Source organism: Lagenorhynchus albirostris, chromosome 10, assembly GCF_949774975.1.
Source record: "Lagenorhynchus albirostris chromosome 10, mLagAlb1.1, whole genome shotgun sequence".
NCBI lineage: Eukaryota > Metazoa > Chordata > Mammalia > Artiodactyla > Delphinidae > Lagenorhynchus > Lagenorhynchus albirostris.
In genome coordinates, this window is record NC_083104.1 from 27,327,185 (window position 1) to 27,350,289 (window position 23,105).

The 23,105-nt window shown below is 41.7% G+C and overlaps 1 protein-coding gene across 16 annotated transcripts in view; it reads left to right on the top strand.

Annotated features, from left to right (window-relative positions):
• The window catches only part of CADPS (calcium dependent secretion activator), a 479,657-nt gene that overhangs the window by 379,080 nt on the left and 77,472 nt on the right, over positions 1–23,105 (top strand). For 7 of the 16 annotated variants that reach the window (XM_060163968.1, XM_060163973.1, XM_060163979.1 and 4 more), the window contains 4 exons: positions 5,854–6,010; positions 6,837–6,978; positions 18,533–18,688; positions 22,692–22,839. In XM_060163968.1, coding sequence (XP_060019951.1) covers positions 5,854–6,010; positions 6,837–6,978; positions 18,533–18,688; positions 22,692–22,839 — 603 coding nt within the window. Of the gene's footprint in view, positions 1–402; positions 412–4,617; positions 4,639–5,853; positions 6,011–6,836; positions 6,979–15,045; positions 15,193–18,532; positions 18,689–22,691; positions 22,840–23,105 lie in introns of all 16 variants that reach the window. The other 9 variants (XM_060163969.1, XM_060163972.1, XM_060163970.1 and 6 more) reach the window with 4 other exon arrangements.

The window sequence follows — 23,105 nt, forward strand, 5'->3', positions numbered from 1 at the left end:
GGGATTTCAAGGCTAACTAAATCCCAAACCTGTAAGGACTTAAACAACCCAACCCTTCCAAGAAAAGATTCCAAGATTTCATTATGATCAAACTGTTATCTCACTGCTTGTTTCAAAACTGAGGTTTAAAATCATCTCTCTTAAAATAGCCTTTTTGAAAACTGTACTCATGCTCACTCTTCCCCTCCAAGAAAATCTACAGCAAAGAGGGGAAAAAAGGGGGCATCGATAAAAGTAATGTCAGAAGCACCTAAGATGATCATTCCCGTGACTAGATGAAAATCGACAGCATAGTTAAATAATATATAATACACCATAAAGCCAGTCATCCCAACTAATGCCTGATTTGCATATTTAAATTTCCTCCCTGTTTTTCCGTTCAATCTTGGCTGATCGTGGCAGGGGAAAGAGGTATGTGACCAAAACGAATGAGTCAGCCACCTGCTGTCATAGTCTGTGCATGCCCTTCCAGTACCATGTCTTCTAATGGGACTTCTCCCAGTGCCCCTGCTTCCTAACACCGACCCAAGGAATGTCATGGCAGTTGCCAGTGGACTGCTTGTGCAATGGGTGACCCTCCACGGCAGGGTAAATGTGGGAGATTACCTTGTGCGTGCATGAAGCAATTGATACACTTAAAAACCACTGCAGTTCCATCTCGACACACACCTCCTACCTGCCTTGATCCTGTCCCCTTAGCCTGTCGTAGTACCTATGTCCGTCTGTACTTACCTTTACTTCAGCAGATGAGTACCGAACGTAGTCACCAGTAGTAGCTAGCCAGAGTGATACTAATCTTCCTCTACAGCTGTCTGTATGTGAACCATATATACAGTATTTATATATAGAGAGAGTGCCAGAGAATCGTGATTCCCCCCAAAACCCGCTCTGGAATGGGGTGAAGACCCCTTGAGGCAGGTACAACTAACTCCTTCAGCACCCAGCAAATGCACAGCCGGGAGTGAGAAGAGGGGCTAAATCAACACACCCTAAACGTAAAAACTTAGGACTCACCTTCAGACATAAAATTAAGCTGGGCTAGAATTTTTTTCTGCTCTGTCCTGTGCGACGTGCTTTTCAGATTGGGGGCATCTGGGGTTCAAGTGATGGTAAGTATGTTCTTTCCGGGTGTCCACAAAATCATCTCCAGACCATTCCTCCCCTGCTGTGGGTAGTGAGGCTTTTCCCAAGATGTCAGACCAAATTTGCGAAGACATGGATTCAAAGAAGATGGTTTTCCTCACTTACAGTTGTTCTTTAAGTGAATGATAGAAGAACACGGACATGTATGTTTGATTCAATCAAGTTATTTTCTGAGGCTGCTGCAGTCTGAGAAAGGAGGATATTTTCCCAAATTACTCACAAGGGGTAGCAAAGAAAAGTTGATAATCCAAAGAAGACATTTTGTTTTTCACTTTTCCAGAAAGCCCTTTTTCACTATGTGCTAATCACCATCTTAAACTGCCCTCATAACCATCATCACAAAAATATTTTAATCTTACCTATTCAAAAGCCATTCATAAATAGGGTAGAAATCAATTCAATTCTTGTTTATTAACTTTAGAAGTTAGGAATGTCCTATATGGGAAAAGAATCTGAAAAAGAATAGAAATATGTATATGTATAACTGAAAAAGAAGAAGTTAGGAATGAAAACTTCAGTATACTTTGGAATTCGGAGACCCAGTTTGCTTTTAGATCAATGTACAGGATTATTTCCTGAATTCGTCATTTCACCCAGTCACAAAACCTCATTACTCGATCAATCAAAAACTACCTGTCTGCTAAGCACGGAGGCAGCTACCTCAGTGCTCTTTTGATGGCCAAGGAAGCATCAGGCAGTCTCGACCTTCAGGCGATAGTATGCAGAGGGGCCAGGAGTTCAGGCTCTGAGGTTGAGTTTGAAGTCCAGCTTTGCTGCCTTCTTGCTTTGTGATCTCAACCTAGTTACTTAACCTCTCTTATGCTGTAAATTGGAGATAGTCATAAATGGACCTCAGATAGTCATTGGGATGGAAGGCCAGTAGTAGTGCATCTAGTATTATGCCTGACACGTAGTAAGTACTCCACAAAGCTTGGCTCTTGTATTATTAGGAATACATCACTAAGGAAGCAAAATATATGCATATGTAATCATAAAAAGGACAAAGCCTACGTGGAATGTACCAAGTGAATGACACAGACAGAATATGCTGGAAGGAGGTTGGGTTTGAACGATAGAGTGGGCCGGAAAGGCATCACCACCTGTTCTCAATGCTCACGTACAGAGTTCAACCACCTCAGAAGCTTTTAAAAATTGCTGATGCCCATGTCTCACCCCAGCTCAATTAATTGGAATCTCATAGGGAGGGGCCGAGTACTGGTCATTTTTTAAACTGCCCGGTTGATTTCATGGTAAAGCCTGGTCAAGAGCCTCTGGGCTGTAAACAAGGAAGTAGAATTTGCCCTGGCACGCTGAGGATGAGGTTTTGCTGACAAAAGGATGAAAGATGAAATTTTTTTTCTACTGGCCAGTATTCACTGCCATCTTCTCTGGGTGCTCAATAAACTCTAGAAAATCACTAAATCCTCAGCATGGATCTCGGCTGTGTGGTCATGCTGTTTGGTGACACCACCACACAAATAAAAGTGACAAGTAGAATTGCCTCCCCCCCAAAAAATCAATAAGCCTTAAAACGATTTTGAATTCCAATATAAAGTAATTAACTGTTTCAGGAGAAAAAAAAGTCCCCCCAGGTAAGACTATGTCACGTATACACACGTGCAGTACATGGTAGAAGTTGTCACTCGTATCTCTAAATTACAGCTTAATTCTGCTCTCAGAGCCTAAATTATGTGCACACACGCAGGAATTATGCCTTCATGCACTGTTGCTTCACTTGCCCAATCTCTCTCTCTATGTATACGTATGTATATGTATATATGTATTGTGGTACACAGAGGGGTACATATATACATGTAGTTTGTGTACAAAATATAGAGTGTGTTCAGTGTGGCTGACTATACCCCTAAAGCATACATCTTTGCCTTTTCATAATGAAAAGCACTGGGTAAGTATTTAGAAGCCAAAGTACAACTCCTTCTTGTCTTTGGAAAAGATTTCTGAAGACTTTAGACACCCACAGACATTGAGTTAGCTCATGTACAAAAATAGCATTCACCTGTCTGAGCAAGTATAAGATAAATAAATATAAATGCTGTTGTTGTTTTATTCTAAACCTTCGCCTTGCCCACCCTAGATACACAGACTCTGTTCGTTTGATTGAAATTATGATATGGCTTTTTGGTGATTACTGCCCTTGCCTGAATCCTTTTCTCGTTCTCAGAGAGTCAGGTTTGATTATGAGGTTCTGAAAGAAATACCTTGGGTGTAGAAAAATAAATTCTCTTCCCTCACTAGAATCCTGTGTTCCTCTGCCAGACTTCCACGGTGAAAATTCATATCACAGTAGTCATTGTTCCTTGTAGGGCTACCCATCTATATGATTATTAATGTAACAGCTGTAGATAATTTCTCAATACATTATCAGATTCTAACAAGGGACTACATTTTCTGTAGATAGTAGACATAGGTGCTTCTATGGCCTCTGGTTTGCAGCTTTTCAATAAAGCTGGTAAGAACCAGGTATGACGTTGGGCTGAGAAATGTTTAATTACAGGCATTTAGGATTTGTTTTTTGTTTTGTCTCATTTTTTGGTTGTTTTTTTTTTTTTTTTTTCTTGTCATCCTAGAGCAAAATTGTGTCTGGGAAGGCAATTCAGTCTCTCTAGTAACTATTTTCTTGGGCTCACCCTGAAGATGCAAAGTGAAATAAATAACTAAAGAATAAGTACCAGCCAATATCTGGTGTGCCTTTGTGAGTTTTACAAACATCCTGCATCAGGGATGAGGAGAGTCAGCCCTCCACATAGGGTTGGGGGGGAGGAGTGGGACTCCAGCAAGTTTCAGTATTTAGAAGATCCTTGCCCAGTAGGCAGATGGCTAGGAGAGCTCTGCGGGTGGGGTTGAGGGGTTCTTCCTCTGCTGGATTTAGCCACGTAGTCGGTGGAACAAGCCCCAAAACCCAGGGCTCTCATCCCCAGGTGGTAAAACTACAATAAAACCTCATCGATTCAGACCCAACTACTCTTAATTTGTGACAATTCAGTTGTAGATGTGGCTCTTTTAATTTCTCCTAAGGAAAATATTTGACATGGTCTCAACTTCCTCTAGAAGTTCTAAAGGCCCGTCTTGCAAGTTTCATCCCAGGATCTATAAAATTAAAGCTTCCCTCTCTTTGAATTCAATTTATAGGTCAATTTATCTACAATTATTAGAAGTTTTGTTTTAAAAAAGTACTTCTACATTTATGATACATTTATATGTTAATCAGTACCTTTTACTTGGGTGCCCTGGTACAGACTGCATACAGAAGGCAGCAAAAGGATAGTTCTCTTTTAGAAAGCCCAGTAATTTAGGTTTTTTTGATGACAGACTAGCATCTCTCCTCTCCCATTACTCTGAATCAGTGAGGTTTTACTGTCAATTGAAATGGAAACAGCAGGTGTCTATTTCCAGCCAAGCCGACCTTGCAGAATGGTCCATGACTTGATTTTTTCCATTTAATTTGCAAACCAGCCACATGTTGATAAAGGAGAAGTAAGTAAAATGAAATCTCATGAAAGAAGAGAGGTGGATCCCTATCCTGCCTCCTTGTGGCTGTTAGAATATCCCCAAATAACTAATAGATCACAGAAGAGCTTGGCCATTGAACGAACTCTTTCATTTATGGAATTATTTCCATAATCATCTTTCATGTTTCCAAATGCCTTCTCATCTTTTTTTTGGTGAATGCTCGGGAAAGTGTTTCCCATGTAAATACATACTTCACAGCACTGGGTGGGGAGGTGGGGGAATAGAAGGGGCTGGTAATTTGTTTTTGTTTTTCTGCTCTCTTTGAAATCAGCAAAAGAAAAAAAGGGGGGGGCCTCTTGACACTGCCACTCATTCTGCATGCCCCCTGCCAGAAATGATTAGTCAACATGCATGCATGCCTTTGAATTGCATTCACATCTGGCCCATCTGATGTGAATGTCACCTCTGAGACCCTGCACAATGATTTCCAAGGACCCACGTGCATGAAAATGAGTTACTTCACTGATATTTTTGGTTTTCAATGTACATATGTGTCCAGCCCTCAGAAAAGTAAGTTCTAATCTTACTGAGTGTCTCCTAGCTTAAAGCCTGATCTTTCCTACGGACAGGATGCAAAACCAGAGGCTCCCTGCTTAAAGAGATTTCGACTCAAAAGTTTTGCGACAATTGCAACAATGGTTTCCTTCGCCTTGGTATAAAATAGGAGTAAGATTTCCAATGTGTAGGGAAACACGAGTTGCTGAGCTTGTATGAGACCACAGACAATTAAGCCCGAGATGCGTAGATATAAGTAAATGATGATTGCCTATTTTCAAGTTAGACCAGCAGAAAACCCATAAACACAGTGAAGAAACTCCCAAATTCTAATATTTTAGAGCAAGAACTAGCCAACAAGAGTGATAAAGAGCATGACTCAAAATGTACTGAGTTATTGTAAATTGAACAGAAGTTCCACACCTGTCATTTCTACAGCTACATCCTCTGACCGGTAGGTCAGAGTAAAGACTTTCTAAGGCAGGCTTGCAATCATGAAAAGCATTGCCTTGGGACACATAGAGGCCCAACTCGATCCAAAAAAGCTGTTCTCTTTACAATAAAATGACCAAACCTTGCTGGATGCACAGTGAATCTTGAACAGCCAGGCCTTGACGTCACATCTTAGGTCGGAGACAGAAGCTCATCGCCTCTTTTCTGTTGTTTCTCTGCCACATTTCAAAGGCCTTTGCGTGGTGGTCAGACTTGATGGTGGAACACGCCGAGACGTTCCTGTCACTCTTTGCAGTGGACATGGATGCAGCACTAGAGGTGCAGCCCCCAGACACATGGGACAGTTTTCCACTGTTTCAGCTGCTGAATGATTTTCTCCGGACCGACTGTATGTATCATCTTTGACTGTCTGACTTTCCTAAGTAGTGTGCAGTTAACAGATTGCTGAAACATCTTTATCCCAGGCAGACTACAGGTTGGACACAGCTCTTCATAGTTTTATGATTACTTAAAAAAAAAAAAAAAAAACTTACAGCTGATGAAATTCCCTTTCTTCCAACAAGCGTCCTGTTGCAGGGAAGCCCCCTGTTGACTAGGCAGAAGAACCCAAGAGCAGTGAGAAAGTGGTACCTGTGCCTGTGGGTTTTATTTGCTCTTGAACAAGCTAAATTGACCTCTACACGTTTTGAATTTTTATCGAAAGATGCTTCCTAGATGAAAAACAATTTCCTGCTAAGTAACACCTCAAGCATTTCCAAGTATCTTACAGCAACACATAGCCATAAAATAGACCTTCCTCCCCAGGGAGAGTGATGACAGAAGAGAGGGGTACAGAATGTTCTTTCTTCCTGGTAACGTAAGGGGAAGAAAGGGAGCAGGTGCAAGGAAAACCTAAAAAAAAAAAAAGAAAAAAGTATCAATTGTTGCTTTTTTTGTTCTTTAAGGGAGCATTACTTTTTTCCCTTTTTAGAAGAGTGACACAAATGGGTAAAAGGTTTTTGAATTCCATTTTCCTTCCAAGCAGATTGAAGCATGACGCCGCTCATGTACTTTTTTCTTTTCTTCTTCTCCTCCTCTTCCTCGTTCTCCTTCTTCCTTCTGGCTTTTTTTTAGAAGCGGTGTATTTAATGTAGAAGACAGTCCTCTCTGTGTGTACGTCGCATGCTGATGGAGCAACTGTGGATTCTTACCGAGCTTTTGCTTATCTGTTCTAGATAATTTGTGCAATGGAAAATTTCACAAACACCTGCAAGACCTGTTTGCCCCACTTGTGGTTAGATATGTGGATTTGATGGAGTCCTCAATTGCACAATCCATTCACAGGGGCTTTGAGCGGGAGTCATGGGAACCAGTCAAGTAAGGAAACCTCTTTTGATACCATCGGAGTTTGGGTGCAAATGGCTGCAGAGTCATACAGAAATGGATTAATGGTGTCTTATGGTTTTCATTGTTCACATGGATAGACAGCACACACCATACTCCCAGCTATGATGCTCATAGCCTCTTTGTCCAAGGAGGGGAGGGGGGAAGAGATTGGGAAATGTTTTATGAAATGGCATCTTTGGTTTATTGCACAAGATAAATAAGCAATATGGGATATAAACCTGGCTGTGATATTCGTACTGTGTATCTTACTCCAGTGGTTTTATCCCTAGGTATTGATGTTTCCCAAAGTATGTTCCATAGGGGTCTAGGCAAGGGGTCAGCAAACTTTTTCTGTAAAAGGCCAGATAGTAAATATTTAGACTTTTCAAGCCAAATGATCTCTGTCAAGTCTCAACTCTACTGTGTAGCACAAAAGCCGCAATAGACAATAGGTAAAGGAACAAGCGTAGCTGTGTTCCCCTAAAACTTTATTTACAAAAACAGGAAGCTGGCCTGTGGGCCAGAGTTTGTCATTTCCTGGTCTAGGCTTTTGAGACTCTCCTCAAGAAAAGGACTCTGTGGACAGATATATTTAGGAAGCTCTATGTATCCGCTCATCCACCCCACGCCCTTGTCTCCTGGAGAGCCTCAAAGTACACCAGCATATTTCAAAACTCGAAGAATATAGTCATACAGAAGCTTGTTTAACTGTGCTTAATCCAGAGTTCCCTAAATGTATTTGACCGCACTACTTTTTTTTTTTGATGGGATATCTATCCCGTAGGACCAATTACAGGAAATCCTATAGGTCGTGAATTCGGCAATTTCCATTATTGCTTGCTTGGCAAATAAACCCTATCTGAAATGTGTGGCAGATCTGGTGCCACGTCCATTCCCCAGCAAGGAGGAGGACTGTCACTCAAGACTGCCAGAGGGTCAGTCTCAGACTCCCCTTTCTGGAGAAGTGGAGAACTCCTAGGCGGAGAGAATTTTCTGCTATAGTTTGAAAATCTCCAATAAAGCCTGGTAGTAGTTTTGCTCTGTTAGGTTCCCTTTTTCCTGTAGGAAAAGCATTTTGTTCTTTCTGGTCCTTTACAGATGTGGAATGTGGCAACCAGCATAGAGCGAAGGGGGGCATGCACGGCACACTGCCAGGCACTTCCAGAACAGATATTCAAAAGCCGTTTCTCAATTTGGAAGCCTTAACTTGTGCCCTGTCTTTAAGCAGTTTTCTGAATTGAGACCCTCCTAATATTACACTGAATAAAATTCTGACTCATAAAGAAATCCAAGCAAAATAGCTTTTTCAGTCCATCCCCCTTTCCACATCTGAGCCACAAGAGAAGTTTCCTGACTTGCCCTCCAGAGCAGGTTAATAGGCAGTAGCTCTTCATTTGTAAGTACCAAGATATCTAAATTTTAGCTTGTAATTCTCAGGTTTATAACAGTCTCTTAATATGGCCCTGCTGACTTCCAGCTCATGAGAATAGAACCGGGATCCTTGATGATAAAGCATGAATGAGTGATTGTGGGTTTTTTTAATGCTCACTCGAATCAAGAGTTGTCCTGTGCAGAACGGCTGTGAAAGAGGAAAAGGTTAAAATGAGTAATATTCACATTTTGCAAGTAGCAATGGTCTTGAAGTAGCATTTACTCACTTGGGTTTAAATGTGGAGGCTACTGCCCCCAACACACGCAGGAGGAAATGATGGGTATCCTTCCCTGTTTCTTAAGGAGCCCTAGAGGTAGGGGTCTTGTTCTCCAGTTTCTCGCCAGAAGGCAAGGGCTTAAACCTCCCTAACTGTCTTCTCATCTGTAAAACTAATTTTTAAAAACGTCTCTGCTCAGTGTCTGAGAATTGTCACGAAGCTCTGTGCTAATGTCACTGAAGTCATTTTATAACCTGTTAAATTCCTTAGAAACCAAGCTAATGCCTGCTATCCCTTTTGAACCATAACGTATACTTGATCAGTCAGAAGTAAAGGTAGACTTGAAATCATTTTCACAATTGGAAGTCTTAGTCTGGGAATGTTTTCTCAGGGTTTTTTTAAGGAGTGAAAAAAAAAGTAAAGTGTGAACTCTCGGATCAGTAATTTAAAGATCGGGAAATTAGCAAAGGATTGATCGTTCGTGACTAACAACCTGAGAATATTTTATAGGGCTGTGTTTTGTTTCTTAAGTAGATTTTGGCTGTCCAAAACGGTGCTGTAGGCTCGTGAATATGACTGTGGTTTGTTTAATTCATACTAAATAGTACATGCTTTTCAGAGCAGGTGGAGGTATTGGAAAATGACAACTAAAACATAAGCTAAATTAAAATTGTTTGAAATCACCTACATTTTATTAGCTGATTTCAAAACAGAATGTGGATGCCGTGGGACAGATTTGCAGAATGGCCAGCACAAAATGAAGGGTATGAAAAAATTGGGAACACACTTGTGTGATAGGAAGGAATAAATCCCTCTACTTCTTACTATGCCAAGAGAAAGTATGAGCTTCTGCCTGACCACTAGATAGAGGGTTGATAAAGAAGCAGAGGTTCTTTTTTTTTTCCCAAGTAAAGAATGATCTTTTGGGGATATTTTTTCACCAAGTTCACTCAAAAATAAGAAGCTGACTTAGATAAATAGATTGTTTGCTCAGTCTTCTCTAATTTTGACACATGATCCCACACACACACACACGCACACACACACACGCACACACACGTGCCCCCAACAGCCCTTCTCTCCAACAATTCTTACACTTGAATAGTTCTCTTCTTCTGCTTTTCAAAAGTCATGATTATAGGTACCTGATTATAGGTAAAATGACTGAGAAATGCATTGCAAAGCTTACTTCAAGAAAAACTAGTACAGTTGACCCTTGAACAACACTGGTTTGAATGGCACAGGCCCACTTATACGTGGATTTTTTTCAGTAGTAAATAATGACAGTCCTACATGGTCAGAGATTGGTTGAATCCACAGATACAGAACTGAAGATAAGGAAGAACCACAGGTACAAGGGATAATATAAAGTTATATGTGAATTTTTAACTGTGCAGGGGTCAGTGCCCCTAAGCCCCGTGTTGTTCAAGAGTTAACAAAATATTTCAAATGTTAAGGGAGAACAGAACTCTGACAAGGAAATGCTACCAATATATCGAAGTAGCTAAAAGCAGATTTTAAATATTCTTTATTGTTCAGATTTTCTTATTTCAAAATATGGTCCTATGAAAGAAACTAGAGATGTCATCATCATTTCGGTTTGATACAACTGAAGTTATTTGATAGAAAGGGTAAAATGTGAGTGTTTATTGCTTATTTCTCTAGAAGGGTGGCCTTCCATCTCTGAGGAGAGAAAAGGAAAGCTGCATCTCTGTTTCCATTAAGCCAGATCATGATGGTCATGATTTGAATCTCTAGGCATTGGTGGAAAATGTCATCCCATGGCTTCTAACCACAGCTGAAGATAGTCAGCCTCTCGAGGGCAAGCCCAGGCTGGACCCCATGGCCTTCTCCGGGGGTCCATGAGGACACGTCATAGCGCCACCACCCACAGCTGGGCAGGTTGTTCAGAACCCTCCCAGCAGCCCTGAATATGAGCTTTGGGTCCTACCTAAGAGACGGACCACACTTCTGCCAGCTCTTTAGAGTTGGTTTGTTGCTCATCTAGTCATCCTGACCTTCTATGTGGAAGAAAACTTAGAAAGCGTCTAATCCAAAGCTTGCCAAGTCTAGAAACCCCTCTGCACTACTCTTTCCTTGACAGGTTGTCTCTTAGTCTCTACTTAAACACTTCCAGGCACAAGGAATCCAGGCCTCACTGTTGCCCATTTCAGGTCAGGCTGATTCTGAATTATAGAACTAAAAACACTGCTTCTTGATATATGCACACTGAAAACCTTGGGTTTCTCATTTCTCAAAGTGCACTTTCTCTCTCTCTGCCTGAGACAGACATGTGAAAAGTATTTTTGAAACAACGTCTTTTCCCAGATTGTCAAAGTTGTCAATATCTTAATGATAATAAAATGTCAGACCAGGGAAACCTTAGCAATACAGTGGGTGGCCTGGTATGAAATAGACAAGTATTAGACAAGGAGTCAGAATTCTTAACTCTGCCAGTAATTTGCTGAGTGACCTTGGGCAAGTCAGATGACCTTCCTGAGCCTCGGTATCCTCCTTTGTAAAACAGGAACTTTGAATACCCACGACCCTCCAATACTAACATCCTAGGAAATGTGATTTTCTGTATCCACTTCATATATGCATTTAATCGACACTGCCTCCCTAACACCTAGAGCAAGGCCTTGGGACGGGTGTTCAATAAATATTTATTGATTAGCTGACATTTATTAAGAAACCCATACAGGCTGAAAATTTTAAGAGTACCACAGGAAAACTATGGGGAAACTATGAGGAAGCAAAAGATACAATCCCCTGATCGGGGATTTCAGTCTGGTTGGGTCTGCGCAACATGCACACAAGAAAAATGACTTCAAATATTTCCCAGTGTACAAAGAACATAAGGAAGAGTTATGAGAGCATAAGTAGAAGGGAATGAACCTCCACTGAGGAGTCATAAAGGAAGTAGCCTGGAGAGTATTTCAGAAGGGGTAGGGATGTTGGGAGAGAACATGAGCAAAAGTAAAATTGGGGGGAAAGTAGGGTAGGCAGTAGAAACAGTGAATGTTTGGTTTGGGCCAGCATGGATTATAAAGGAGACAAGCTATAAGGTTGGAGAGATAGTTGGGAGGTTCTAAAATCCCGTGAAGTTTAGAACTTTGTTCACTAGGTCACGCATTCTGAACAGGAGACTTACAGCTCCCAAAGATGGTGGAAATTGGTTCTTGAGCAGGGGGCGGCGGGGGGGGGCAGCGGAGGAGGGTGTGCAACAAAAAAAATCTTCCTCTTGTTGTGTATATGTATAAAGCACAGGTCTATATACAGTACATAAGCAGATATGCAGTATATTGGTGGTATTAAAGTTTCATGGGGAAGGCAGTTGGGGGATCTGGTGGTGGTAGGAAATAAAAGCTTGAGAAACACCCCTCTAAACTCTAGAAAGATATCAAAGAGTGCCCCATGTCCCTAAGTAGGGATTAGACCTAAGAGTAAGCCAGGAAAGAGGTTTTAGTGTTCAGAGCACCAAGAGAAGACAAGATGTACCACATATATTCATGCAACAAAAGGCTCATAAAGTGGGAGGCATTCTGTGTCTTAAATCTAGCCCCATCCATAAATCCGAAGCAGAAGACTTTGAGAAAAGACCCAACCATATCCTCTCTGCACAGAGACCCAACCTTAGTAGAATTAATCCTGGAAGGAATGACTCTGACATCCATAGAAAGGATGAGACATGCACACATTTGTACCTTTCATCCGTGTGAGAGAGAGAGCAGATGAGAATTTTTTAATCCAGTGCTCCAGGAATGGATCCTTTGATATGAATGGGAGCTACCCTTTTTCAGCAGTCCCCAAAATGAATGAGTCTAATTTTTAACATGTATCCATTGTTAGGATTGCAATTTACACTTCTTACGTTATCTGGAGATATCCACTTATGATTTTCACAGCTACGCATGCTGGACTTGTTTTTAGGTAGTTGTTAAAGGACCCTCTAAAGTAATAATTTGTTATTATCCATCAGCAGCTTCAGGAGTGCTACAGGAAAATTCCCCCTTTTTACATATAATGCTTGGAATTGTCTCTCTGGTTATTAATATGTTATTAATAGCCAAATAATTTATTAGTAACATTAGTAATACACTATATTATTTTGCTAGGAGCAGAAATATCAAGCATGTTTCTTCAGCCTTTTAAAAGTAGATCATGATGCTATGTCACAGGAAGGAAATGTTTCTATGAGTGCAGTGCAGCCGTCCAGCCAAAATGTCATATTTTACAAGTACAGTATGTTTTGATTAATATAAGTACTTTTTTAAAGTTTTGATGTTTAAAACGAAGCTCATTCCTAATTTGGGTGCCCACCAACCGCTAAAATGTTTAAAGTTGCTTTTGCATACATTTGTATGTTATTCATTCCTAGCTACTTTTAATTCACTCAGAATTGACGTTTTAACTTTCCAGGCTGCCATCTCGAATGATCTCCTAATTCCTTGATCAATATTCAGTGTGTGTATCATTTAATGATCACATTTGCTTATATAGGCTTACACATGTCTCAGTGGAAATCGCCAACGGTTTTGTTCCATAGCAGTGTTTAAGACTGAGAACCACCAGGGACTGAATTCAAAGGCAGATTCCCCAGTTAAACAGAGAAACATGGAAGGAAAAGTTCCATTTTCCCTTCCACTTAATAGTCAGCTTTAGCTAATCTTCTCTTGAGTGTTCCCACGAGAGCGCCCTTTCCTCCCAAGTAGGGAAGTGTAATTGGCTTTCCCCAACTGTGAAGTGTAAAGGATGAACCTGTGAGACACCTGTTTCCCTTAAGGAAGAGAATGCCAGGTTGGCAATTTTGCATTCTAGGTTTTTCCATCCACCAGCCGGGGCTATATTCCCATCATGAAAGGGTAGCTCATTTCTAGAGAGAGACAGGTGTCCAGACTATTTCTAGAGTCCAAATTTCGGATGTATCAGGAGACTTGCCCCCCTGAGCAAGCCCAGAGGCAGCTCCAGCCTTTGCAAGAGCTGTGTTAGTCAAATACAGCTTGCCCGGGGCAGAGCTGCTTTGGCAAAACTTGCTCTTCTGCAAGATCCAAAAAGAAAACCTCTACTTCTTTGCCAAAATGCTGTCAACTCCACTTAAACAGGAAGGCTCCTCTCAGATGCAGAGTTAGGCTGGGCTCCACTGTGCCAGTGACTTTGGCTGGATGGAACACCCTTGAAATGCCACTACAGAATCACGAGGTACCAGCTGGTTGAGCAGTATATGACACAGTCCCTCCAGAGAGATGTGGTTGATGCTCTCTGAGGTTTTTGTTTTGCTTTATTTTCTCTCTTTACCCATAAAGCCATCCATCTCTCTTTCATCACATCAGTTGATCGATCTTTGTTCAAAAAACAAAACCTGATACGAGGTCACAATCTTTAACCGTTTATAATTTTTAACTTACATTTTAACTTTTTACAGAAAATACAAAACTTGATTAATATTCACAAGCTGAACACATCCATGTAACAATCCCACAGATCAGGAAACAGAGCATCACCATCACCCCCCAGAAGCCCTTGTCACCCTTTCTCACAGTCTCTGTCTCACTTTCAAGGGTAATTACTTGTAACAGAAGACCTCCTTTTAAATCCACTGTGGTCAAAGAATTCACTATATGAGCTGAAGTTGGGATTCTTTTCTTTTCCTTTTTTTGAGTGTAAACCTTTCTCCACTTTAATTGGACTTAGTTCGGGAGGGGATGTTTCCATTTTCTTTCTTTAATCTATAAAATTATGCAAAGCTGTTCATTCTTTTTGATACAATTCCTTCATCTTCGCCATCAACTCTGATGCTCCATTGCACGTACACCTGTCTTCAGAAGTAGCGGTTGGAAAGAATTCCATTTCTGTCCATTACCATTATGTATACGTTCAATTGGGTAAATTTCCTGCTACACCTCGTATCTACTCTCTGACTTAAGAAATGTGCTTCCATCAAAACTAATTTGTAAATAAAAGAAAAAATCAAAGTGTTCCACCCTTTCTATCAGTCCCAGCTACTTCACTGCAGCCCTAGCCACGGCAACGCCAAGAATTCCATGAACTTCAAGTTCTTTGTATGAGACAAGGTCTAGGCCCTTGTGGCAATGGATTTGGAAACTGAAGGCCCCTCACAAAGGCATTGAAATAACATGATCATTGTATACAGGCGTCCATGAGTGTCCACGCTTTTCAGTCGCTCTGTGGTTAATTTTTTTTCCATTAACTTTTATCATTTCTCTCTGAACCCTGAGCCACACCACAGCTCCCCATCCGTAAGCTGCTTTCTGAGACGTGTCGCTTAAGTTTTCGTTGTCGTCTTGCTGTGGACTTAGCCAATTTATTTACAACTGTTGTGTGCTTCTGCCACATCTGCATTGTCACTGTGATGGTATCTTTTTCTTTCTGTCTGTTTCTTCCACAGGAGTTTAACCAGTAATCTACCCAATGTGAACCTACCCAATGTGAACCTTCCCAAAGTACCAAATCTACCAGTTAACATCCCTCTAGGCATCCCACAAATGCCTACTTTTTCGGCACCGTCATGGATGGCTGCTATATATGATGCTGAGTGTGTATTCAGTTCACATTAGATCTAATTTAAATTGAAGTGATCTTGGCATGGATATGTATTGTTTATTTCTCTACATCCTATATAACGGAGATGGAGATGGATAATTAGACATCTTTTGCTGATCATACAGAGACAGTATTGTTTATTTCTGGCATGCAGCGTGTTTGTAAGACGTTTGCTGTAGATACAGCACTAACAAATTGTCTTACGCCCACTGAACGTTTGAGGACTATGTTTCACTTCCTGAATTCCTTTGCCAAAGGCTTCTTCCCATATATTTATTTTATTTTATTTTTAATGCAGGTGACATGACTTTAGGAGTCAGTCATCCAAAAATAGTCCAGGAAACCTCTTTGCTGGGCCAGCCGGTCATTTCTGGCTTGATCCAAATCAAAGAGGAAAGCACACCTACCTAGAAGCTGGTTTGGGCTTTTTTTTTTCTTAATAAAAAATTCCTATAGACTGTTTAAACCATGTTTCTAGTGTCAGCAAATGGCAGGATATAGTAACAGTATGTTCAGGGCTAAATGAAAATTTCTGAATGGATCAAGCCTTGGTAACATAAATGTTATGTAAAGGTACATTCCAAGGTCATAATACAATTTGGAGCATTGAGATCTAGGTAGCAAGAAGATGTCTGAATTTGCGAATGCGCTGCAGTTAAATTTGGCGGTAGCCGTATCATCTGTGGTCTCAGTGTAGGGCCACTCTCTACCCTCATCCATACAAATGCCAGTGATGCCTGGGGTTTGTTTTCCTTGGAGGTCAGGTCACCCCTTAAAGCCAGCAGTTTGGAGGGTGGAGGTTGAGAAGCCATTTCTTCTAGCTTAGGAAATGAATCCTCTCTCCTTCTTTCCTTCTCAAGTAGAAGATCCAGCACCCCGAAATCCTACCTCAGGGAAATTAAATTAGAACCACATGCATGATTTAATATGTGAAAGAAGGTTTAGCAATTCTATACCCTCCTTTGATCCTTTTCTTAGACCACAGCTAATTATAGGCCAGATAAGCTTTTTCTTGAAAGAATAAATTGGCACATTTTCAAAGGGAAGTGTTATTATCAAAGGAATAAAAAATGATCTGAAACTGGCAGTGATGTTTTGAAATCTCAAAATCACATTTGTCAAGATGGCCCTCCACGTTTTTATTTTTGCAGTAACCCAGGTAGAGAACAGAACTTGAAAATGACTGCTCTACTTGGCTTCTCCACAGCTACCTAATATTTTTCAAAACCCGTATTTGCTCACAAGTTCACAATGAAATCGTCTGGTCAGTCTGATTTTCTTTTAAAGACAAATAAAAACCTCCAAAATTTGTATCTGGAAAAAAAAACCCTTCAAAAACAAGCCCATAAATCATATTCATGCTAAGATGACTGTATGAAAAGTTAGATTAGGTAGTATCTGTTAAAAATTAACAAATAAATATCCAGAAGCTTCTCTTACCTCCTTCTGTGCATGCTCTGTGACATTGTTTCTGAAAAGATATGAATCAAGACATTGTAAGAAAGCAGATAATGGTCTCCATTCAATTAATTAAGACATGAGTGGGAACACATTTTGGTAACTGCTCAACAATCAAAATAATCTTGGTGCTATTGCCTTAACATTAACAGTTTATCTTAAAAATAAAAAGAAAATATTCTTTTCCTCATGTCAAAACTTAATAATAAGCTCTTCAAAGAAAAAGAAAAAAAAAACCCTAGAAGAATTTTTTGAAACTCTGAAACCAGATGGGTGTCAAAATGTTGTTGTAATAAATACCAATTATTGCATTCATATGTACTTAATGATTTAAAACATACAACCATGCAGTTCCAAAACGGGGTTTCGACTAGGCAAAGTTGGGGTTTCTTTTCCCAGGCATAGGATGGGATGGGGGGAAGGCTGAACTTTTACGGAGAAACAGTGCATTCCCCCACTTTTGAACAGTGCCTACGACCGTATCTGAAAAGAAGGCGTAGATTCTCAATCACCCACCAGGAAGTGCCTGATTCTATATCTTTTCATATTTTCAGTTTTCTCCTCTGCCACCTTTCATTTTAAGGACGTGTTTCCATGTTACCTGCTCCTTCGTGTCAGATACATCTACGTACTGACCTCAGACTGGTCTGTCCTTGAAAGCGTTACCCTGTTGGTCCAGGCCGTGGGCTCCCTCCCGGCATGTTGGGAGTCTTCTCCTACCCCCATCCCCCCGCAGTAGCTGTGTATGCCTTTACGCACTAGCTATATTTCTCTCTCTGAAGCATTAATTCAATGCAGCTGGCATCTGTCACAATAGAAACACCCACTCTCATCTGTTTCTATAGACGATGTCGGAACAAGTGGTAATGCATGGTATGTTGGACGTTTTATAAATTGCCGTGTTAGCATTAGTGGTATGCGAGGAAGGGGGTGGGAGGTGGCCACCCCACAGAGCTGCCGATGGGATTCTTACAAAAGAGAAAGCCAGCCAGGGAAGGGCAAGAGGGTGAGAGGTGGAGCATCTCCTGTACGTGGGCTTTCCGTCGATGCCCCGGGTAAAAGTTTCTTAGACATCATTGTACAGAAAGGAATCAAGACCAATTTCTCCATCTGTACAGAGGACTGGGTAAGATGGTGCAACGGTACAAGAGCTCAGGTCTTGAGCCCTAAAGCTTTGCAAATATCCCTTGTCCACTCACGTCCCCCCACAACCCACCTTGTCCTGGGGCTGCCTATGCAACGGGCTGGTCTGTGCAAATTGGACTGATAACCAAACTGAACGAGAATCTTGGATTCAAGGTATCCAGGTGGACTCGGCTTGACGTGAGTCACCCCAATTTCCTTCCAGCCCTTCAAGAGAGAAAGCGGGTCCTCGCTCACCACTTTGTTAGCACTGTCCTTTTACAAATGAAAGTCTCGTGCAGTATCCAAGAGGTCTCCGCTCCGGAGGGCAGCCGGGGAAATGCATGAAACCCTGAATTCTAATAACTGCATGTTGCCATGTAGTTATTATCTGTTGAGACCTACTTCTCCCTCTGGTTCGTGGCCTTCATCTGAATCATCACATGTGTTAATGTGGTTATTAAAAGAAGGCTGATTTTTACCATACCTTCTTCTAGTTATGGGGCAGCACCTTCCTCAGACTTCTCACTGGTCTGGAATAATTGGCCGAACAAAGCCCATGAAGTCACGTATGGTAAAACTCAAAATCTGCCGGTGGAGATCGCCCCCACCTCCACCGCCAACATGCGTCGTTTTGTATGTTGAAGCCACTGTTTGCCTTAAGCCTTCTAGCCCCCAACTGTTCTTGTGTCAGCTTTTGCAGAACCCTAGGCCAGTGGGTGACTCTTGTTTTCAAATTTTTATCCTGCCAGTAACGGATCAGGCACTTCCGAAGATCTGTTCTGGAAACTTGATGCCCTTCAGACCTTCATTCGGGACTTGCACTGGCCTGAAGAAGAGTTTGGAAAGCACCTGGAACAACGGCTAAAGCTGATGGCAAGTGACATGATTGAATCTTGTGTCAAAAGGTGAGCATAGGTGGCCAGACAGGTTTCTGCACCCCTTTCCCGCTGGGCACTGACTTGGGGAAAGGTGAGGGCTCCCAGTCTTACAACTGGCCGTAATTTGGAGTGTTTTGGAGAAGGTGGTGGTTTGTCAAATTCAGCTGGAGTGGTGACCACCTCACTGTAGCTTCTATTCACCTTCCCCACGTCTGTCCCAGACCCAGCAAAAGATGGCACAGAATATGGCTGCCAGTTTTTTCATTTAGCTCCATGAGGAAAGTGTCCTCCTTATCTCTGTATCCCCAATACCCGTAAGTGTCTGGCACAAAATATTTAGTTAATGCATATTTGTTAAATATCTGAGTGTGTGCATGGGTGGATAGCTGGCTGGAAGAAAGAGAAGCACCTACAGTTCTAGCGCCAGCGTATTCAGTACAGGTAGCAGGCATCTCTTGACTTTCCAGCAATGTGGGCAGGACCTCCACGACATCATTCACTCTGTATATATGAACTGAGCATGTACCATTTGCCAACCATGAGTTGTCTTGCCTAAAATCTAACTAGATAGCAACAAAGGGGCATGACACATTAAATCTGCATTTTAATTTCCTACACATGGCCTGGGTTGTCACCGTGGCATATAGGATTGAGGTGGGAATGCTGCATCTGACCTTTCTAAGTAGACTTCCCTGAGAAAGAAGAAGAAAAAATGAGGACAGTACACATCCACTCAACAAAAATTGTTGGGGCTTCTCCTGTATGCCAGGCGCAGTGCTAAGTTCTTGGCACACCAGGAAGGATGGGAGATCGCATCCCTTCCCTCATGGAGTATCTGTTTCTGAATATCAGAGGCAGAAATGAAATCCGTCTGATTTGACATCATTATCATCACCCTGTCTATCCCCAGACACACATCCAAGTTCCCTTTCCAGTTCATAACGGTTCCATTATTTTTCCTCATTCAAAAACACCCAGAATCCCCCAAGCAGCACAGACGACTCTGGGTCTCCAGATGTTGTATAGTTTAGTTGATGGATCAGTTGTGTGTGATGGGGGCTGGGTTTGGCTGAGAGTGAACTGAGTTCATTATTTTGTATCTTGGAAGAAGAAAAGAGAAATAATAGCATCAAAACTGGAAACCAAAAGGGCAAAAGCCCTGCACAGCCCCAGGTAGGGGAGCATCTCGGCAGGAACTGGTAAAGGAGCCACGTGCTGTGGGGAATCTGGGCAGGTGTCCGATGGCAGTTCTGGAAGCTTAAAATCCTGGTGATTCAGATGTTGTGTTTTGCTCTTTTCTTCCCAGTTTTAGAAGCAAAGGCAGGCCTATTTCTCAAACCAAAGGTCAAAATCTTTCCTCAGGGTTTTGAATTCCACCATTTCCTACCTGGTCTGTATCAGTTTTAGGAAAAGTAAGCCTTTCCCTGTGGCCAAACCATCCCACCAAAAACTTCTTGCAGGGCAGTTTCCCTGTGGTGAAAAGTTCTCCCTTCATCTGTACTAGCGGCTACAACGCAGTAGAAAGAACCCTTACTAGCTTCTGATCTGTGTACGCAATCGTACAGAAAGACATGTATGCCCTTCTCTGAAAAGCCAGGCTTCTGAGTAGGGAGGAAGAAATAAGGAGATTGCTGGGAGGAAAAGGGAAGACATGGGGATGTGAAAGGTCAATAGTGACTCTGTTTTCTCCCTTACCACGTGCCTTGGTGCGCAGGACCTTAGCTCCCTGACCAGGGGTCGAACCCACCGTGCCCTCGGCAGTGAGAGCTCGGAGTCCTAACCATTGGACCACCAGGGAATTCCCCTGACCACGTGTCTTTATGGACCAGCCACCTCCAAGAGTGTGAGCTACTGAAAGGCAGGGAGTGTATCTTGTTCATTTTGAACTCCTCTCCCTCCCCGGGGCCCCGCCTCATGCCTGGCACATAGTGGCTGTTAAGTAACCTTTTGTGAACAGAAGTTGGTCAGCTGCACGTGTACACCTGGCACTGGACACATAAGTACCCCCATGTCCCTTTCAGTGGAGGCCCCAGACAAAAGCAGATCAGGGCAAACATAGGGGCACATGTCATCCCCAGACCTCCAGATTCAGAAGGTACAATGTGAAGAAGTCCTTGGAGGTTGTAAGACATAGAATCTACATGAGTAGAGCCTGGAACATTTGCTTTCCTCTTCGGGACAGAATAAAAGGACCTTGTTCTAGAAGGGCGAGGACATTATCGCATAGATGTAAATATGCAATGCCCAAAAGTCCGTCAGGCACTCATTTCCAAGTTTCTCAGCAATTGGAATCATTCATTTGATGGACTCGACGGTGCCGCTTCTCTAGTCTGTGTCAGGTCCTGCGCTCCACACAACATAAGGCACCCTGACTGCCCTCAGAGAGTCAGTGGATTAAGCGACCTCTCCATTCTTGGCTTTTCCTTCCCACGGAGCCCTATCAGTCGTATTAATTTTGCATTCAGCTTCCTCTTCTCACAGCCGCACACTCCAAGGGCTATGAACAGCTCTCCTGTGAAAACAGAAGACGATTGCTTCATTGTAAGGGAGTCATGTAGCATTTCCATTGCTCAGATTGGGCCGGAACTGGTGCACAAGCCTCCGAACATCAGCACAGGGACCTGTCCAAGTCAGGCCCCATCAGGCCCCCTTTTCACAAAACCAGAAAGTGATGTATTTTCAACGTAGCTTAAAATGATCATCATGATTAGAAAGCTTCTTCAGTGCACCGAGTCTTTGGAAGCCACGATCATTTATCTTTAACATGATCATATAATATATAGGAGTGTTTCAAGAGGCTTTTTTTTTTTTTTAAGTTTTTTTTTTTAAGAACTGGGCTTCCAACCTTAGAAATTATACTTGGCTTCCCTGCCTGCACCCAGGGTGTGTTAGCAAGCTGGCATCCTTTCCTGAGCTAACTAGCTGTGTGGTCCTCCCTATGCACTGTTAGAAAACTGCTACAAATACCTCTTAAAGCAGTGCTTTCCTGGTGGCTGCATGATCTCCAGAACCTGACTGTGAACAATGCTGAAAAGATGCACTGGTCGAAAGGAGCTTTAATAAAACCACTTACTAACCAGGTGCTTTTCTTTAAAGACGTGCCATGATGTGACCCACTTCTCTGAAACCTTTTAAAATCTAACTGGTCCCCTTTACGATGCTGATATCAAGGATTAAATCTTACCCCTGTATAACCAGCTGTCCATGTCGGACTAGGGTTTTCCTGTGTGCAGTTAGCACATTGATGGGAGCATAATTTGGCCTGTGTCAAAATTATGTCACCTTACGTTTCCACCGTTGTACGATTCTTGAAGTGGTAAGTATATTATGATATTTTTACTTATAAAAATAACATATTCTTATTACAAAATAATACTTTGACATTGCAAAAACACACAGACAAACATAGTGGAAGCCCCCGGGACCACTCCTCCTAATTTCACTCTCCTCCCCAAAGGGAGCTATCTTATTTTTGTAGTCTTTAAAGCAATATAATAAGCTTGTTGGATTTTTTTTTTACGTCACTCTCTTTCAAAACCAGAAAGGAAAAAAAAAAAAACAAACAAAACAATAAGTGTAATTTAAGATATTTCCCCCCATGAAGTTTTTGAAGTTTAGAAGCTGTTTTTGGGGGAGGGGTTTTGCTGTTTTTTTAATGAAGTGATTCAAGGTAGTCGGTTGCCAATATGAGAGAACTTATATATGCTATAATGCTATAATTGGGTTTTTGTTCATTCATTCATTCTCGTGCAATTAGGGTTCTCCATAGCATGTCAACTATAGACAGAAATACACCAAGCTACAGGTGTTCCATGAACTGCAGAGAAAGGAAGGGTTTTACATGGCTGTCTCTGTGAATAGGCCTTCCTTAGCTGGGAAAGTCATTTTCAAAAGAACACATGTGAAGTCATTGTCGATTGAAACTGATTACAGCCTTCAATTTTCTTTTTCACTGACCTCTCGGAAAATGTCTCCTCCACCTGCTGCCATCTGGATGCTGAATTGGTCTTTTCCTACTTTGTTTTAATAGAACCAGGATTGCATTTGAAGTTAAGCTGCAAAAAACCAGTCGATCAACAGATTTTCGAGTCCCACAGTCAATATGCACCATGTTTAATGTTATGGTTGATGCCAAAGCTCAATCAACAAAACTTTGCAGCATGGAAATGGGCCAAGAGGTAAAAAAAAAAAAAAAAAAAAAAAAAAAAAATTACGGATTTTCCACCCCTCCATTGATCATGTAGAAGAAAACTTCACAAATTCCTTCCATCTACACTAGTCTGCTAGTTTCAGAAATATACTCTAACATTTGTGGATTAAGCCACAGATGAATGTTTGGTATCTATTTGTTAAGTAAATTTCTAAGGCATGTGCTGATGACTATGCCAGTCACTTGGAAGTGATTCTTGGCTGGGGTTGGGGTGACCGTAAAGTTCCCTTAAGT